This window comes from Calidris pugnax, unplaced genomic scaffold (genome assembly GCF_001431845.1).
Source record: "Calidris pugnax isolate Ruff unplaced genomic scaffold, ASM143184v1 scaffold14, whole genome shotgun sequence".
Lineage (NCBI taxonomy): Eukaryota > Metazoa > Chordata > Aves > Charadriiformes > Scolopacidae > Calidris > Calidris pugnax.
Window position 1 is genome coordinate 5606441 of NW_015090793.1, and position 17960 is coordinate 5624400.

At 37.4% G+C, this 17960-nt stretch overlaps 1 protein-coding gene across 19 annotated transcripts in view; it reads right to left on the reverse strand.

Moving 5' to 3' along the window:
* Positions 1 to 17960, reverse strand: part of ADD1 (adducin 1) — a 63726-nt gene that overhangs the window by 26320 nt on the left and 19446 nt on the right. For all 19 annotated transcript variants that reach the window (XM_014966780.1, XM_014966790.1, XM_014966786.1 and 16 more), the window contains exons 2-4: positions 4479 to 4691; positions 3057 to 3219; positions 1791 to 1942 (exon numbers count right to left, since the gene is read on the reverse strand). In XM_014966780.1, coding sequence (XP_014822266.1) covers positions 1791 to 1942; positions 3057 to 3219; positions 4479 to 4673 — 510 coding nt within the window. In that variant the 5' untranslated portion in view covers positions 4674 to 4691. The remainder of the gene's footprint in view (positions 1 to 1790; positions 1943 to 3056; positions 3220 to 4478; positions 4692 to 17960) is intronic.

Here is a 17960-nt window from a genome sequence, read left to right on the forward strand (position 1 = left end):
GTTTCTCCACCAGGACTGCACTAGTCTGAACAACTCCACACACTGCAGGTGTCAGTGATTGATAAGGATCCAGAAAAGCAAAGATACTCCACCCAGCTCCCTGATATGCCCAGATTGGCATACAGTCTCATATCCTCACAGTTCCTTTCTCCTCTAACACACAGGCTGACACCCCTCACAGAAGGCTGTTGTATCTTTTCTCTTCCTTAAAAAGCATACTGTCAGCTTTTAACTTTAACGCAATACCCTAGTAATTAGAGCATCCACTCAAAAAAAGCCTGAAGACCTGAGGTCAAACTCCAGCTCTTCATGCAGAGGTAGGCATTCACCACATGCCAAAGGAGTGCCTCACTACCACAGTACTACTTAAGATATGGGTATATGGAACAAAGACAAAACTATTTTGTAAATGTAACAACCTTGTTCTAGATCAGCTTCTGAAAGTAAATTATATATTAGTCACTCTTCAGAATGCTATTCACTGCAGGAGTTTGTAAAAGAAGGGTGAACAATGACTTATAAGTGCCAGAGACAAACCATTAACTAAGAGCTTTCCAGTACCACTTTGCCCTTCAAAACTTTCTAAAATACTTTCAGACTCTCATACTCCAAGTGCTTTGACTGTCTTCTACCTCAGCTAGTATCGCCATGATCTAATTTTCCTGTGCTTCCCCCACCAAAAGGAAGTCAACTTGAGGCATACCAGCCCAATTGCACAACCTTGCCTTAACCACTTCCCACGCCGCTCTTCATTACATTCACCTTTTCAGCTAAACTCATAAACATTCCCAGGGCTGAGGTCCATGCTACAAAGCCATCTCCAAACCTGCTTGCCTAGTAATCTTTTTACCGCATTAATGTTCCTTTTACAAAATCAATTCTCCTGTCACGTATGAAAAATCAGGGGGTGGCACAGAGTTGTTTACAAGAACCATTATGTTGGATATGTTCCCTTACTAAAGGAGCCAAAAGATCTAACCAGCATTGCCTCGATCCTATGCCTACCCACATCTTTTATCATCTTCTAGTTTCACAAATAATGTACCTTGAAATCTCAAAAAGCAGTAATACTAAAACCACCATATTTCGTTCAGACTGCAAGTAGAAGAAATGAAAATACATAAAGGACAACCTCTACTATGTAGAAAAAAAACCCAACAATTCAGCTCTGTTAGGAAAACAATTGACTGGGTTGCACACCACAGCTGTGACTTTACTCATAAGACTCATGTTGATCATTCTTCTGGCATATAAAACCTCCTTGATTTGACCTCCTTGTCATTATTTTTTATGGATGCCAGCGATTACTCAGTCACAAGGAAAATTGCTGGCACGCTGCATTAAGCTAAGTAGCTGGCTCATGTTCAGAAATACCATGGCTTCTTTTCCAAAAAGGTTGGTACCTTGAATTACAAAGTTCAGCTGAATGACTAATAAAAAGATATTTTAGTATTTAGCAAAAAAACTAAGACATGACCTTGCAGAACAATACATACAGTTATTAAAAGCATTTAAGATACTAAAAGACCAAGTCTTTCAGGAAACTTAATTTCATCATAGGAACTTTCATGTACACTCTCTTAAGACTCTATTCAGGCTACGGTAGCTGACATCCAAGCTGTTCCAGTTCTTATTCTTGAGATGCAATGACAAATCTCTTCACTATTATACTGCTTTCAATACCACTTTGCTCCTCTTCCACACAAAGAGAAAATGACAGATGGGGGAGGGAAGCAATTCTCTTGTACATTAAAACAATTGGGTCAGTTATCTCTCGATTCAATACTCACTGTTATATGATTGTAAATAAGCTGAGACCAGCCAAAGAGATCTGCTAATCTGTAGAAAGCCGCCAATTTACATCGTAACAACTTCTCCCCTTTTTCATAAGCAATGGAATCTGAGCCTCTCAGATCATTCACAGGTGTCACCATGCCAAGACCTGAAAAGGAGAAAGGGTAAAAAAACAAACAGGGGTTGCATTCAACATCAGTTAAACAACACACACCACTATTATAGGAGTTGTTTTTACTAGTTTATATCAAGATATTAACCTAAGAAATGGATAGCAAACCTTCATTACTATGATGTCATAATTTATATTACACAAATACAATGGCAGCCTTGCACAAGGTCATTTGTCTTTGGTAGAATCAGCATTCATTTCCTTCCTTAATATTCAACGCTGCTAAAGTAACAATGTGTTCCTTAGCAATTTCCCCCCCCCCTTTCTCAAATTAACAATTCTCTGCAAAATACAGCTTAGCTGTTAATAGAAAAATATAACCCCAAATATTCCACTTTTTGAGATATGGGATCTGGTATTCCTGAAAAGGAAAACTATACATCTAAAAAGTTCATTTAATTGGGAATAATTAATGACAAGATAGACAGAGAAAGACTTTGGTAAATAATTACAAATACTGTAGTTCTATTTACAGTGCAATTAAAAATGTGGTTTAAAGTAACTGTGATAAAGCAGAACCAGGTTGCACTACAGTCTAAACTATAAACTTATTTTGGAGGACAGGCAAGGATTTCTATTATCTTAACACAAAACCTGTGTTAAGATGCATATGCACATTTGGCTTTTGTTTTCCGTCTTTGTTTTGCCTGCTGTTGTTTCTTGTCTAGAGTTTCACTTCACAGGAGAAAGCTGCAAACAGTATTTCAATGGCAAAAATAATTAGATTCTAAAGAACTTCACAGTTACTAGATCACTAATAAGCATTTAATTTTCCTGCAGACAATCCATGTGGTAAACATTAGCAATATTTAAATCTTGAAATTTTTTACTAGTGCTAACTTCTCAGGCTTCCTTTTCAATTAAGATATCATACTTGAGATAGCTTTTGATATAAATTATATACACGAATCACACTGCGTACCACTGTGGCATTTAGAAACTAATCACTTAATTTTATGTTTGTAATGTTCCTGTGAGCAAAACAGGATAACATTTGAACTTCACAGCACTTTTCCTTTTATTCACACTGTCTTTATTTTAAGCCTTTCAAAAAAGATAATTTAATTATTATAAATTAAGGTGCACTCACTCATGTTTAAGGCAGCCATTCCGCCTTGGGGTGCTGCAGGGTAGACGTTTGGTACGTTCGTTGTCATGAAATCTGCAATCTGCTGTAAAGCCAATAAACCTGTTGGGTTCTTCCCCTTCTTAAATTGTTCCTGGATCATAGATTCCAGTTCTTCACAAAAAGCCTAGCAACAGGACATTGCACATTGTAAAGCATGTTCAAATGAACTTCAACTTTTCATACACAGCTTCTTTTTAGTACTTAGCTAGAAACATCCTATACTTATTTTGAAAAACAACTCAGGGCAGAATTACTGCATGCACACTGTTACTTGAAAATGTTGCTCACTCGAACTCCAATTATATCAGTCACTTGGTTTTTTGTGAATGGAGATTCCAGCATTCTCTCTTCAAGCAACACCAAAACTCATTGAACCTACTAATAGGGATTTCTGGAAGAAGCAGCAGGATATACAATTACTTTAACAAAAAATACTAGTAGAACCAGAAAAGAGAAGGAAAATTACCAGTGTTGCTCACAGGGAACTGACAACCAAGAAAGCATCCAGGAACACAGGAAGGAATAGCCATTGAATTTTTAAAATGTGTTTAAACAAGGTATGGTTTACTTATTTCCTCGTTGCTTTTTTCTTTTTGTTTTGACTTTAATTTCAAAAGGAAGAAGACAAGGTTTTTTACTACTGCTGGTAGCTGCTGCTTTTGACAAGAACACTGGAATTTGTACTGAAAGAGAAGTATCCCAATCATTAAGTAAATCTAAATAAAATGGGTTGATTTCATGTGGAAACAAATGTATAATACGCTTCTATTTCCCTATTCATAATGAAGTCATGTCATGAAATGTTTTGCATGTAAAGTCACGCCATTTCTTACAAAAGGAACAAATGTTATGAGAGAAATTTTGTTTTGTGTACTTTCTCCCTCAGGCAAGTACCTTCAATATTAAATTTCAATCATTCATAGTATTATTGTGCACACTTTCAGAAAGGGTTATATAAAAATATTTCATATGTCGGAATCATGCATGAAAACTAAGCACAGGACAGAATCTAGCTTGTATAAGCTACACTCAGAAGAGTTATTTAAGTGTTTAAATGAATACTAAATATATGAAACAAGCAAAAAATTGTCTGACCAGGACTAGATGGACAATATGAAAAAGTGTTTATGACTATAGAGAGAATTCTGAAAACAAGACTGAGAAGCTGCTTCATGAGTTGACAATAAAAATTCAGCCACGTAATGTGAGGAAAAATTAGACTAATAACATGAGGAAAAAATTAAGATACTTTAAAAAAAAGGCCAAACCAGAAAAAAAGGTCATATGGATCTAAGATGCCACAAATTTCTGCAATTCCATAGTGATATTAAAATACAGACATTAAACTTATCACTTCAAAATTGGAGCATTTTCTTTTCTTACTGGGCTTTGAAGAATCATGGAGACTCTCTTCTTCTGCTCCATCATGTTAAAATCCTGGCGAAGGTCAGGTGCCATATTTCTCTCTCTCAAATAATCTGGATTATTTTCATCAACTCGATCAAAATACCTCTCTTTATGAGGGGCTGTTGTTGGAGGTGGTGAAGTCACCACCCCCACACCAGAATCACCATTCATAGCACAGTTTTAAGGAACCTATGAAGAGAGGGCAAAAAAGAGGAAAAAAAAATTAATCAAACAAGGAAATAATTAAGAACTTCAAATGTGTTTCTGTTTCAGAGTAACGGTTCAAATCATTCTAAAATTACCATGGCTGCCCAAACACAGAAACCACATTTATGCAACTGGATAGCAGTATTTTAGAGGAGAAAGAAGATTTTAAAATACAAGATTAGAAAAGTAGGCTAATACATATGCAAATTCAAATGCTACATAAATACATGCTACACAAAACTAACAAAACAGTTCCCATTTAAACTATCTCCAGTTCCGTAAATTGTCTATACAGCTTGATTTTTAGACGGACAGAGTCCCTCAAACCTCCTCAGAGTCAATGACAGAAAAGTTCAAGACACACGAGGTCTAAATTCATTGTTTGGTGTTTGTTCAGGTTTTTTTTAAAACTTAAAAAATTAAAGCAGACATAAAAGTAACGAGTATTACAGAAAACAGGACATTACATGTGTTCACTAGTATGAAGAATGAACTCCACCAAAACATGTTCAGATTGCAAACACATTTCTGGAGACAAACTCAGAAATACTGACTCTACAACCCGAGGCGTGCTTTTCACAAATATATTTATTTTAGGTTCATTCAACAACATGCACATCACTACATTAGCACGTGGGTTTTGGAATCTGGAAAGCACACACACAAACTCAACCCCCACCCACTGGCTGGGGTTCATTTCACTTTTATATGCTGTAATCAGCAACTGCACGTATCTAGTAGAAAGGCTGAAAACTCAGCCGGTATTGCTCATATACACATCCTTCTTTCAAGAATCCCTTTGAGTTAACATTATCCCAGTTTTCTGCACACAATATTATAACCTTCATGCCAAAATCCTTTTTAAGATTTTTTAGAAACCTTCCACTGACAAGCAACTAGTTCAATAGAGCCACCCTTGCAACAACTTGAGAAGCAAACCTCTGATTCCTGATCATCTGACATATCAAATTAAAATTAAGCTTTTTCAGAAAAGATTTATTTTCCTTGCATATTGTACATGATTAAACAAAATGTCACCAACAGAAACTGCACTTCACTGAACTGTAGTAAGAATATTCAATTCTGAATGGCTTGCTCCTTCAGCAGACTGCAATTATTTATATTATATACAAAATATGCAAAGTTGAAATCCCTTCCCATCATGACATTTAGCAACTCTACTAAGGAAACGAGGCGAGAAAAGCCAGTAGGTCTTTTCCTGGAGGTGGAAGAATAGATAAAGAGAACAGAGTAGCAGAATCTAGCTCAGTAAGGAAAAACAGACCAATTTCAATAAATACTGATTTAGATTCAGGGTTCACACAGTAAGGAGAACCCTGATTTAAACGATCAAATTCATTTTGCATCTTTAGTTTTGCAACCATTAGTACCATTAAAATCTGCTGATATTGTCAAGTCACTGCAATTCTTTTTGCCATGTGATAGGAAAGATTGTAGGTATCTTCATTTAAGTAATTATTAATCTTCTCTACATGTTATAACTGGTAATTTTTGATATTCGTCTCTATTCTTTTACTATTTTTAGATTTTTCTTAGTGACTCAAGATGTACTTCCTCGTGGCTTTAATTTGATTAGGAATTCACTTGTGTATTTGTTATCTAAAACCACCTCAGATGTAGATCCACCCAGAAAGGCAAGTTTACATAAATTATTTTGAAATGCAGATTATGTTAAAATCATTGCAGTGAAGAAAATTATCTGTGTCAAGACTTCAGAATTAGCAGACCTCATCCTCTTTAATTCTTACATTAGAAAACAATTTTCAAAACTCAACTGGTTTCTTATTTCAGAACGAGCAAATTACTGAACTGAACACAAGTAAAAGAAAAGCATTTTCCTTGACTCTGCAGATGAGGATACTACTATCAAAATCTATGTTAGCACTTAAGACACTTGAGTTTTAGATGTTCAGTGATTTCCACCCACCGAGTTGCTAAATAAACACACACAGGACACCTCTGCACTGTTGAATTATTTAATTTTAAACCGACCAGTTTAGGCTTTAAAAGTCATGGTCGGATTTTTTCTTCCGCTCCTCCCCGTTTTTCTTTAAAGTAAGCGCTTATATACATCTTTAGTATTATGACTTCTTTTAATTACTAGATTTCCTACACCCAGGAAGAAACACAGGGCATAGTGAGAAGAAATAATGCTTTATCTGCATGGAAAACCTTTTAAGGTATTAGACTTAGAAAGTTTTAAGCAAGTGAAGTCACAGCAAAGGAGCCACCTCTTCTTTGGCAGCCTCAGATCCCTGGCACACCCCCTCTACATTCTCTTCCTCATCACAGCCTCCAGCCTGCACTATCTGCTATTTCATACCCCAAAAATGCTTTTGAAGGCCCACTACCACTTTCCATAACCCCTCTTCTGAGCCCTACAAGCTATCCTGACACCTCCACATCCAGGTTTTTGTTGAAAAAAGACAGTTTGCAGGTCAAAACATATAGCTTACTCTGTTAGAACAGCTCACTGGGAAGCTCACAAATAAAGACAAACCGACCTGCTCAAGTAGTTCTGAATTTGTACTGCATTCTCTTGAGTATAGCCCCAAAAGCATATTTACTTCAAAGCAAACCACGGGAAGATTCTCAAGTTCACGCTTACCACCAGCAGCAGTGAATGATGGCCTGCTCTTGCCTGCTAAAGCATTCAACTTCCAGAATATATTTAAGTGTAATGTTGCATCTTGTGTATAAGTGCATGTACAGTCTTATTTGAAGAAGTGTACACACACCTACAAAGATAACTTTGCGTTTAATTATCTACACTAATTCCATCCTACTTTCAGAGTTCCAAAAGCTATTTCCAAATGAATCATATACATAATTATTTCTCCTCACTGTTTCTTACTGGAAAGAAGCTGGTCCCTAACAGCCTGCACAGGCAACATTACAATGGGATCACAGTATTTTACCAAAGTTGTACTAGTCTCGCACACAAGTATAAGATGGCATTCAAGAAGGTCCCATTGTGCAGAGGTAATAATTTAACAGGAAATCCAATGTTTAACATTAAGCGAACATTTTATATCTAAGGTTAAATATCAGTTTCATAGCTCAGTCTTGTAGATGCCCAAAATTAATTGCATACCCCTCCGAGGTCCAGTAATTAACTGTTTTAATGTAACTAATGTTTATTTCAATGTCTGTCAGCTACTGATGATATGGGTATTGATTTTTGAATTAGAAACAGATGTGTTTGACAAGCCATTGAAATTTATTTATGAGTTTCCTCATGAGCCCCTTAGGGAGTAAGGCATGATGAACTCTCCAGGAAGAACTTCCGTAATATGGATACTGATAAATAAAAGGAATCTGAACTGTTAAGCTGAACACACACTGGGGAACAGCCAATTGTTCTATGAACTGGAAAGTCACACTAAAAATCACAACAGGCTGCCCAGACTGTAAAAAAAGAAAAAATTCAAACTGTCTTCACACCCACAACTCTTCAGTACAGACAGTTCCTTTCTGAATTAATGTACTACAGCCCCCAAGATAAGCTGTAATGTCAAAGGACTTTTTGCCATGATAAGTGTTTTTATGTGAGAGCCTGTTCTAACACAGCTGTGTCAGAAAAAGCCACACCCTTAACTGAAAAAGTCGTGGCTGGAAAAATATAAGTGCATGAAAAGCCCTTCTTGCAGAAGCAGCTATTTTCAAATGTAAAGAGATAGTCAGAGGGAACAGCATATATTACAGGAGAATATATGGGGAGAAACATAAAATCCAAATCACACCTTAGAGTAACTGAAGCAATTAGATCCATTAGTCTAATACATATGTACATATACACGCTAGAAATGTCAATAAACCGCCCCATCATATGAGAGCTACCAAGCCAACCCACAGCGTTATCATACTTATCACAGGGCATGCAAATACTTATGAACAGGTTGTTCGTGTAATACATTTTTTTGTCAGGAAAACAGTATAAAATATAGCACATTTACAGATACTGAGCATTGTTTACAAAAAAAGTTCTGAAATTAGTATGAATATTTCAGGTTACTTTTATATTTCAAAATCCCCTTCCTCCCCATCCTCTTTAACCTAAGAGGGTTTCATCACAGGATTCACCTAAGAGGAAGTGGTATTACAGAGTTCACTTCAAACAAAAGAAAGTTATATAGAACAGGAGTGCCATAAAATTGTTCACATTAAAATCCAGAAAGAAGAAAAAAAATTCAATTTTTAAACAGCTTACATTCCTTAGTACTCAACCTGGAGAGCTGATGATACACATACAATTACATAGATTTAAAAAGGTAAGATGGTGAATAATGCCCAGTAAGAAACTACAATAATTTAAGAGCACATAAAAAAATCCACCCTTAAATCTAAAAAAAAAATATATATATATAAAATAATTTAAAAAATAACAACGTTGAATTTGGGCTGAGATCTCATTGTAGTTAATAAATACATTTAAAACTTTAATATTAAACTCATTTCTATGCCTGGAAATCAGGACAGATCTAAGTACTCATGCCTTTGGTAGTTTATAGGTTGAGTCTTTCTCACCTGAATCACCAGCATGAATGTTATGGGAACCTTGAGATGATGTAAAATGTCTCACACGTACACTAGCAGGGACCAGCTCACTGCACTTCTTAGAGGAAACAATTTTTTGCAATCACTTAAAGGTTGGTTTCATTCTATTTTGTTTTGTAGGAACTTGTAACAGACTATTTTTTGCTCCTCCACACCCAGAGGAAATCGCTTTTATTAAGACTGCAGTTGATGGGATTTGACCTCATCTAAAGGCTCTCTGCCACCAAAGGACTGAGCACACCTCTTCACACCAACGCAGCTTTAAGTCTGCTGAGGCCAATCCAGAATAAAAATACACTCTGAGAAGCAGGAAGGAGGTTGTGTCACACAAGGGAAACTACAAGACTTCAAAAAAATTTAAAATACACTGCCAACTCTAAGACAGCACATGCAAAAAACCCGAATACCCTACAGTTATTTTTTTTTTAAGTTTAGGGCAGAGTTATCTGATGAAAACCTTACAAAATCGAGTCATTTCAGAGAGGAAAAAAACACACAAAAAAACCCTGCCCTCTTCCTGGGAGCTTACAATTTTTCTGTACAAAATAACATGCAAACAAAACGCCTGTATGGGACCTGGTATCACATTTGTGAAGTAAACAAGCAGCACACTTCTCAACTGTTGATACAATCCCAGTCACTAGCAACAAAGATTGAGGTTACCCATTTCCAGAACATATAGCTTCTGAGACCTATTTTGACAACAATATAGTAATTTGTTTTGTATCCATTTTTTTCCTGACAGTTCTTTCAACAAGTTATCTGCTCTCACACCAGAACTATGCCACTAAGTCTAACAGAGGTGAAAACAGCTTTGACAAGAAGTTACTGGAGAAGGGATAAGGGGATAGCAAAACAAATTAAAATAAAATAACTTGTTTTCTTTACTGTTGTGCAATCAGCAATCTTTTGAGGAGTAAAATTTATCTAAAAGGCTCATGTAAGTGACAAGTCAGGCAGTGTGCTGGCACAGGGAGGCAATGGAGTTCTATGTTGGATGTAAACACAACAGGAGAGGGAAAGAAGAGAGAAAAGACAGTGATTTTATGGCCCAGGAAAAAGAGTTGCGGGGACTGGGGAAAGCTACAGAGCTGAAACTACTGTAAGGTGAAGTCATGATGCGAGAGGAAGGGAAAGGGCTGGGCAGCACTGGGGTGGTGCAGCATTGAGGGCAGCAAGAAACCCAAGGGGTAACTGAGCTATTGCAAACAGACTGAGTTTGCATCAAAACTGAGTTAGTGGGGAGATAGTGTGGAAGCAGAATGTCTACCCACAGAAAATAAGGTTTCATTATCACTTGGTGATAAAAAGAAAAAGTTTATAAATTTGTACTCTTACCACTTCGCTAAATATTCTGGTACTTTCCGTATTTTTTCCAATTTTCCTTTACTTCAAATAAAATTTGTCAAACTTGTTCCTTATAACAATTAATATGACTTTGTAGTAGGGAAATTATTTATGATTTGCACTACAATTTCTATCATTTTCAGTGAGAACATTTTGGCACCAATGACACTGGATTCATTCTTGCCATTTCAAATGTTTCCTACTGAACTTTTAAAAGGAAAAGCTGGCACTATCTTAGGAAGTCTAAGAACAAAGAAAGTAAAGCATGACTGTACTACTTAATAGACAACGTACTTAACATCATGAACAATCATATTCTTTTTTAGCAAATGTTCCTAGCTCATGCATCTTCAAAATTTCCTCTGCTCTTTGTTTTCAAACAGGAAGAGACTATTTCATGAACAAGAACAGTTATTTATCTTGTACTGAATGCAGGCACCATCATCTTATTAACAGAGACGCTGCAAGTTAAACACTCTAAAAGACTCTAAAAATTCAAAGAAATCAAAGAAAAAGTTTATCTGACCAAAAGTATCACATTTTCTATCTGTAATATCATGCCTTAGTATATAAAATGGTAGCTCAAGAAACAATCCATGTTAGGAAAAAAGGAAAAGAAAAAAAATTAGACCAAGTCACAAAAACTTCCTTGAAACACATCTACTTTGTCAGCAATTATTTCCTATTTTCACCTTCTACGAAACACCAAAATAAAGTCTAGTACAGTGGGCTGTGAGTGATCACAAGGTTACATTACAGAACTGGCAAAAAATCATTTAGGCAAACCTGAGCCTTCAAACCATAAAAAACAATGAAATATATTGGTGTTTAAGACACAGAACTATTTGTCTACTGAAGGTCATCAACAGTTCTTATCATCTTATTTCCAATACCCACATTAAATAAATCTCTTAAAATGGTTAAGAACAAAGAATAAAGTTAGGAACCTGCTTCAAATTAGACCTAGATTTCCAACTACTTATGAAGGGCAAGAATCTATGGAACAGAACTGTAAAAACAGCAGTTGCTGTAGGCCTTACACCAAAAACCAAACCCCAAAAACTCAATACCCCTCATAAAAGCCGGCTTGGAAAGTATATATCTTAAGAAACAGAACTTCAAAAGTACTGATGGCAATCTGCTGATAATCCGGTTTTCCAGACTGCTGTGTTAAAAGAACATTTAAGAACCAGAGGCAGGGCACAGAGGTAAATATGTCAGGTTGTGAAACAAAGAAATTGTTGTGTAGCTTTACCAAAGCCAAATGAAGGCAATTGGGAAAAGCCAGCACGGATTTACCAAAGGCAAATCATGCCAGACTAACCCGACTGCCTTCTACAGCAAAATAACATTTGCTGTCAAGATGGGGAGAGCAGTAGATGTTGTTTACCTGGACTTCAGCAAAGCATTTGACACTATTTCCCACAACTTTCTCCTGGACAAAGTGGCAAGACACAGATCAGGAGTGATATGTAAGATGGGCAGGAAACTGGCTCCCAGGCTGCGCTCAGAGTGATCAATGATTTTTACTCAGGCTGGCAGCCTGTCACAGGCCTCTCCCTCCAGGGTCCATACTGGGCCTCATAACCATAAATCATCTGGGTGATGGGACTGAGAACACCATGACCAAGTTTGCTGATGACACCAAACTGGGTGGTGAGGTGGACACATGAGAAGGGAAAGCCATCTTACAAGACAGACCTGGGCAGGCTGGAGGAGTGAGCCAGCAAGAACAGTGTGGAGTTTACCAGAGACAAGTGCAAGGCCCTGCATCTGGGATGACATACCCCAAGGGCCCAGTGCAGGCTGGGGTCTGTGTGGCTGGGGAGCAATAGTGGACAAGCTGTACATCAGTCAGCAGTGGACCACTGCAGCAGTGAAGGCAAACTGGATCCTGGGTTGCATCCACAGGGACATCACCAGTGGAGATAAGAGATGTGATCATCCAACTCTACCAAGCGCTTGACAGGCCACACACACCTGGATGCTGTGCCCAGTCCTGGTCTCCACAATTCAAGAAAAGACATAAACAGACTAGAGAGGGTCCAAAGGAAGGCCATGAAGATGATCAAAGGCTCTAGAACCTGCTCTATGAGGAAAGGCGGAAGGAGTTGGGTCCTTTGTCCCTGCAGAAAAGAAGGCTCCAAGGGACCTCATCACAGTTTTCCGTTACTTAAAGGGTGGCTGCAAAGAGGACGGAGGCTAGAGGTTTTCAAGACACAGCTGGGCAGGGTGTTCAATAATCTTGTCTAGGTTCCATTTCCCATGACACGTTGGCCCAGATGATCTTATGAGTTCCCTTCCGGCCTGGGCTGTTCTGTGATTCTGTGTAGCATAAGCCCACCTAAAATTTGAGCCAGAATTTAGCTGGGCAAATTCAGCTGGAATAGTGTTTAAATACAGTTGTCTAAATTCTGCAGAAGTTTCAATATATATGGCCCAGAATACATAATTCAGTCCTTGAAAAAAGAAGAGGGCAGAAGCCAGCATTAAAATTACCCCAGAAGCCAAGATACAGAAAGGTAAGTTCCCTCCTTTTAATAAAGCATTTAAAAGACCAAAAGTATCAAACTTTTAGAAACAGTAATCATTCACCTCCCCATCCTGACCTGGAAAAACACTGTATCCCAGAGATTAGACTCTGCAGGAAGCTGGAATGAGGCACAAGGAGGAACAAGGTAGCACATTGTGTTATTTCCCCCCCCTCAGCGACAGGCACTGGACACACTGGAAGGCACTGGTGCAGCCTACGCTCACCATTGGTATCATTTTTATATTAAACCTCTCTAACATGATTTATTAATTCATGCTAGAAAGCTTTAACTTCCAGCAAACAGCTCATTTCAAACTAACTAAAAATGGGAAGAGATGCCAATCTAAAAATGGGACTAGGAATATGATCAAAAAGAAATGATTCTCGGAACTGTTAACTCTTATCACCAATTGACCAGGTCCCTGCTTTCTTTCCAGTCCTAGACTTTTAACTTCCCTTTGCCTCTCTATATCATTTCCTGCTCCGATTCTCCTGCTAAGCAGTTTACACAACAAACAACAGAACAGCCATTTCTGGCCTCCAAGAATTTGCTTAAGACTAATAGTTTCAAACCAACTTCTTAACATGAAGATTACCTTGCTTTCACTTCAACTCAGTAACTTGATCTATCTGTTCCTTCTGCTTCTCACATAGCATTTCTGAAAACATTCAGTGCATACATTAATGAAAGATTAAGGACAGCAATAAATAAGATGTCACACTGTTCATGTAACAGAGACACTCTCTACGTAAGTATCTTATACCACAGACACCTTAAGCTTTTCTTCTGAAACTGTAAGAACTTCACAAATGTATCAGAAACCTTGCATGCAAATGAGAAATCAGGAATTTCACCAGTGACTTTTGCATTTCTCCAGGCACAATGCAAAAGTATGAATTCTGCAAACTATCACACATTTTTCCACTGCCTCTTACCAGAGGAGCAATGGTCAGAGGTGGTAATGGCAGTGGAAACTGTTTTTCTTTTCAGTACTTTGCTGGCTATTAGCCCCCAGAATAACTCCTTACAGTTCAGTGAAAAACACTGAACTGCTGTAATGTGATATCACGGTGTTCATAGTAGTATCATGATTTTCAGATAAATTTATTTTATGAAGTTGTTCCAAAATTAAAACTGAAACTGAATTAGCTGCATGTTGAACCTGGACTTAAAGAGTCTCCAAAATGAGTCTTTGTAATTACACTGCCAAATACCACAAAAGTTGATTTCTCTGCAATTTTATTTCAGAAACTTGAATTCCAATTCAAAGAAGCTTCTCAAGTAAAAACCACAGAGAATTATGTAATTAATAGTGTAATATCACAAAATTAAATTTAAGACAGCTAATGCAAAGGAGTACAACTGGAAACAAAAATTAAGCCAGAATTACTCAGTACTGAAAAGGCAAGATTAGAACTGAATCCAGGAGCTGTCATAGATCACTATGTAGAGTTGCAAAGATTATGCTGTGGCCAGGTGGTCTACTGCAAGCATAAAATAAAGAACATCAAGTAGCAAAATTATCTTCCCCTACTTTGAAAGAACAGCTACTACAACAGTATTTCAGGTCCTCACATACACACTTCAAAAGGGAGACATGAAAAAGAATTCAAGGAAGGACTACAAAAATGATCCAGAAGGTAGAAGACTAACTTGCAGGGATTAGTAACTTGATCTATTTGTTTAACCAGAAAAGTTAACTGGTCACTGAGGTGAAGGCGCCCTTCCAGTCCTGCTAACAGAAGTATGGAGAGATTTAACACTTGGGAGTGAATATCAGACACATTTGCCCTTAAATAGAGATGGAAGTTTCCAAACCAGTAACTTTGCTCTGGAAAATCTTTATAAAACACAAGTTTTAATCCAACTTCCAGAATACCTTCTACTATCTGTCTGCACTGAGCTCAGAGTCCCATCTGCTTCTTAAATCTCTGAACCCACCCTTCCTTCTTAGGCTTTAGGAAAAATACATTCCCACACGCACAATATGCTCGTGTTATCTACAGCTTCCAAAGCACTTCTAGTATTCTAGCACTTCTTTTAATTTTTTTTTTTTATTTTTAAATAGCACCTTCCTCTGCTGGCAAGTCGGTGACAGCTGGAGACTGAATGTCAGACAGAAGGCAGAAGTACAAGAGACAGGACCAAAAATTCTCCCTAATCCTTCTCCTGCGCTCAGGTCAAACTGATCAGACTTGCAATTAGGACAAATTTTCCCTCAGCTCAGGTAGAATATCTCTTACTATTTTTTAATGATCTTCTGCAGCATGAAGTACAAATCTCCTATGCAAATCACTCAGGTATACCTTACCTGAGAAATTTCAATGACAAACACTACACAAGTTCCTAAATACCTTAGCTTGTCTCACTGGCTGCTTCAATGCATTCAGCATTTAGTCATTAGGTTAATGTTTTTAAAAGTTAACAGCGTGGAGAATAAAAAGGGTCGCACTACAGAGGTCATCTCTCTCTTTGCCTTCTTATTGACAAAACTACAAAATTTGTTGAACAGAAAACATTGGTGACAAGTATTTTTTCCAGCCTGCTTTACTGCTACATCGAATTTTATCACTGATGTCACAGAGACTCAGCTACAAACACCAGTCAGTGCTACACCGGAATGAGTCAAGTCACTAATTTTCATTTTCATCCTCTAATTGTTCAGAAACTAAGGCCAAGACAATGTAAAATTCAAATATTTTTCCATTATTAATATTCATGGATGGTGGTGGCAGTACTGGAAAACAAATGTACATTTATTTTTGCCATCAGGGTCATAAGTCCATACAAACAAAGAGGTTTAACCCAAATACTGCTTATTTTTAGGTTTCTGTGAACCTACATGCACTTCCCAAGCCTCACGCCAAACACGCCAGTAAGCCAGTGCCCTCAGATTTTTGAACACAGGTCAAATCAGATCACCAGCTTTCCAAGGGCAGGGCCCCAGCTTTATCCAACAAGTATTTAGAAAGCCTGAGACAAACTGATCAGCGTGTCTGACCCAAAAATGAACACTTAAAACTGAAGTTATAAAAGCTGCTAGATTTTAATTCCAAAACTGAATTTGTGGAAAACAGAAATGCACGCATCAATTTCTCAAAGAAAGAGCCCAAACTGACCAAAGCAAAATCAGATGTTTAATTTGCCAGTATAAGAAATCAGGTAAGTAAATTTCTGTAATTTTCACATACATGCATTTGATATCAGATTTTCCTAGGAAACACCACACAGTCCCCTGGAAGAAAAGCCATCTATCTGTGTAAGCACACAGAGGTGGCACTTACCTGAGAAGAATCTATTGCTGCTCCACAGAACAGCAGAGAGATATGCAGTGGTTGCACCAGTGGCTTTAGACAGAAATGAGAACTAGGTCAGGACCTGTGATCGAGGACAAGGTTCTACCACTGCCCATCATAACTTGGGGATGTTCCTGACGCATCAGGTCAAGAGTAAGAGCACACAGTGCAGGCTCTGCCCCACAGCAGTGGAGAGGCTGTAGCGCTACACAAGTACTGTGGAGTTTGTAAGTACCTTTATCAGAAGGCAGAAGACTCCAGGGCTCATTTGAATGCAGAACACAGTACGAGTTGCAAGTTGTCTAAAGGAAAGTCACATACATGCTCTAGATGCAAAGACAACAGGAAAGAGAAGCTTTCTTCTTCCCTCAAGATTTTCTTTTGACATCTAGGTTCAGCAAAATATGACAAATGAAGAAGACCCCTCCAGGATGCAATATGACCACAGTATCATTGTTTCACTTTTCCTATAAGGTTTTAAAAGCAGTATTTTCTGATGGCACTACCTACCCAATGCTACCCTTCTTTTTTTTAAATAAAGGAGAGTGGACATTCTAAAATTTGACTTGAAAAATCTACCTTTATTAAAATGTTAGGGTTTTCAAAAAGGTTATACCAGATCAGCATCTGGGAAAAAAACCCCACAAATAAACAAAAAGACCTCACCCACATGCTCAACGCTATCACAGATATAAAAAAACCTAAAACCTTGTGTTTAAAATTTACATTATCTTTAATGTTCACCACTGTTGAAGCCACTCTGAACCTATGTTTTCAAAAAGCACTGTGAATAACAAAAGCTGCTACAAAGGACAGAAGAAATTAAAACTCATTTTTCAACAGGATCACAGATATTTCCCCGATACTTCGAAAATGCAAGAAACATCAGTAACTTTAAGTATTTGCAACTAAAATACCAGTACTATGATGCATAAAGTATCAACTGGAATGCAGCAGTGCATAAGCAAAGTGGCCCCATTTTGGCTAGGATCCAATTATTTTCACGTAGACTGAATAGGGAGGGATGAGATTTCTGAAACATGATGGCAATGAACAGAACAATGTCATTTAACCCTTTAACATATTCTACAAAAGTAACTTTTTCCAAAATAGTTGGCTGACATTTGTTATCTTTATTTATTTATGGGAGAGAGAAAAGCAATTATACTTCTTCCCACAATTGCACAGATAGTGAAAACACCGCCCTAGACTTGTTACAGCTAGGATTTCACTTTATGCAAGCAGGAGAGATATTTTATGGGTTTGGTTGTTGTTGTGTTGTTTTTTTTAAAGTTAATTCAAGTTAAACTCTGAAAACAACTCTCATCCTAGAATGAAGGCTCTGTTGACTTACTCATTTGAGTACTAACTTCTGGAACAGAAGACTTCCTGGGATAAACGCTTAAACTCATGAGATACAACAAAACAAGGATCAGTTCATTTTAGTTTTAAATATAATTGCATTGACAGTGTTAGAGTAAATTTAAATGTGCTGT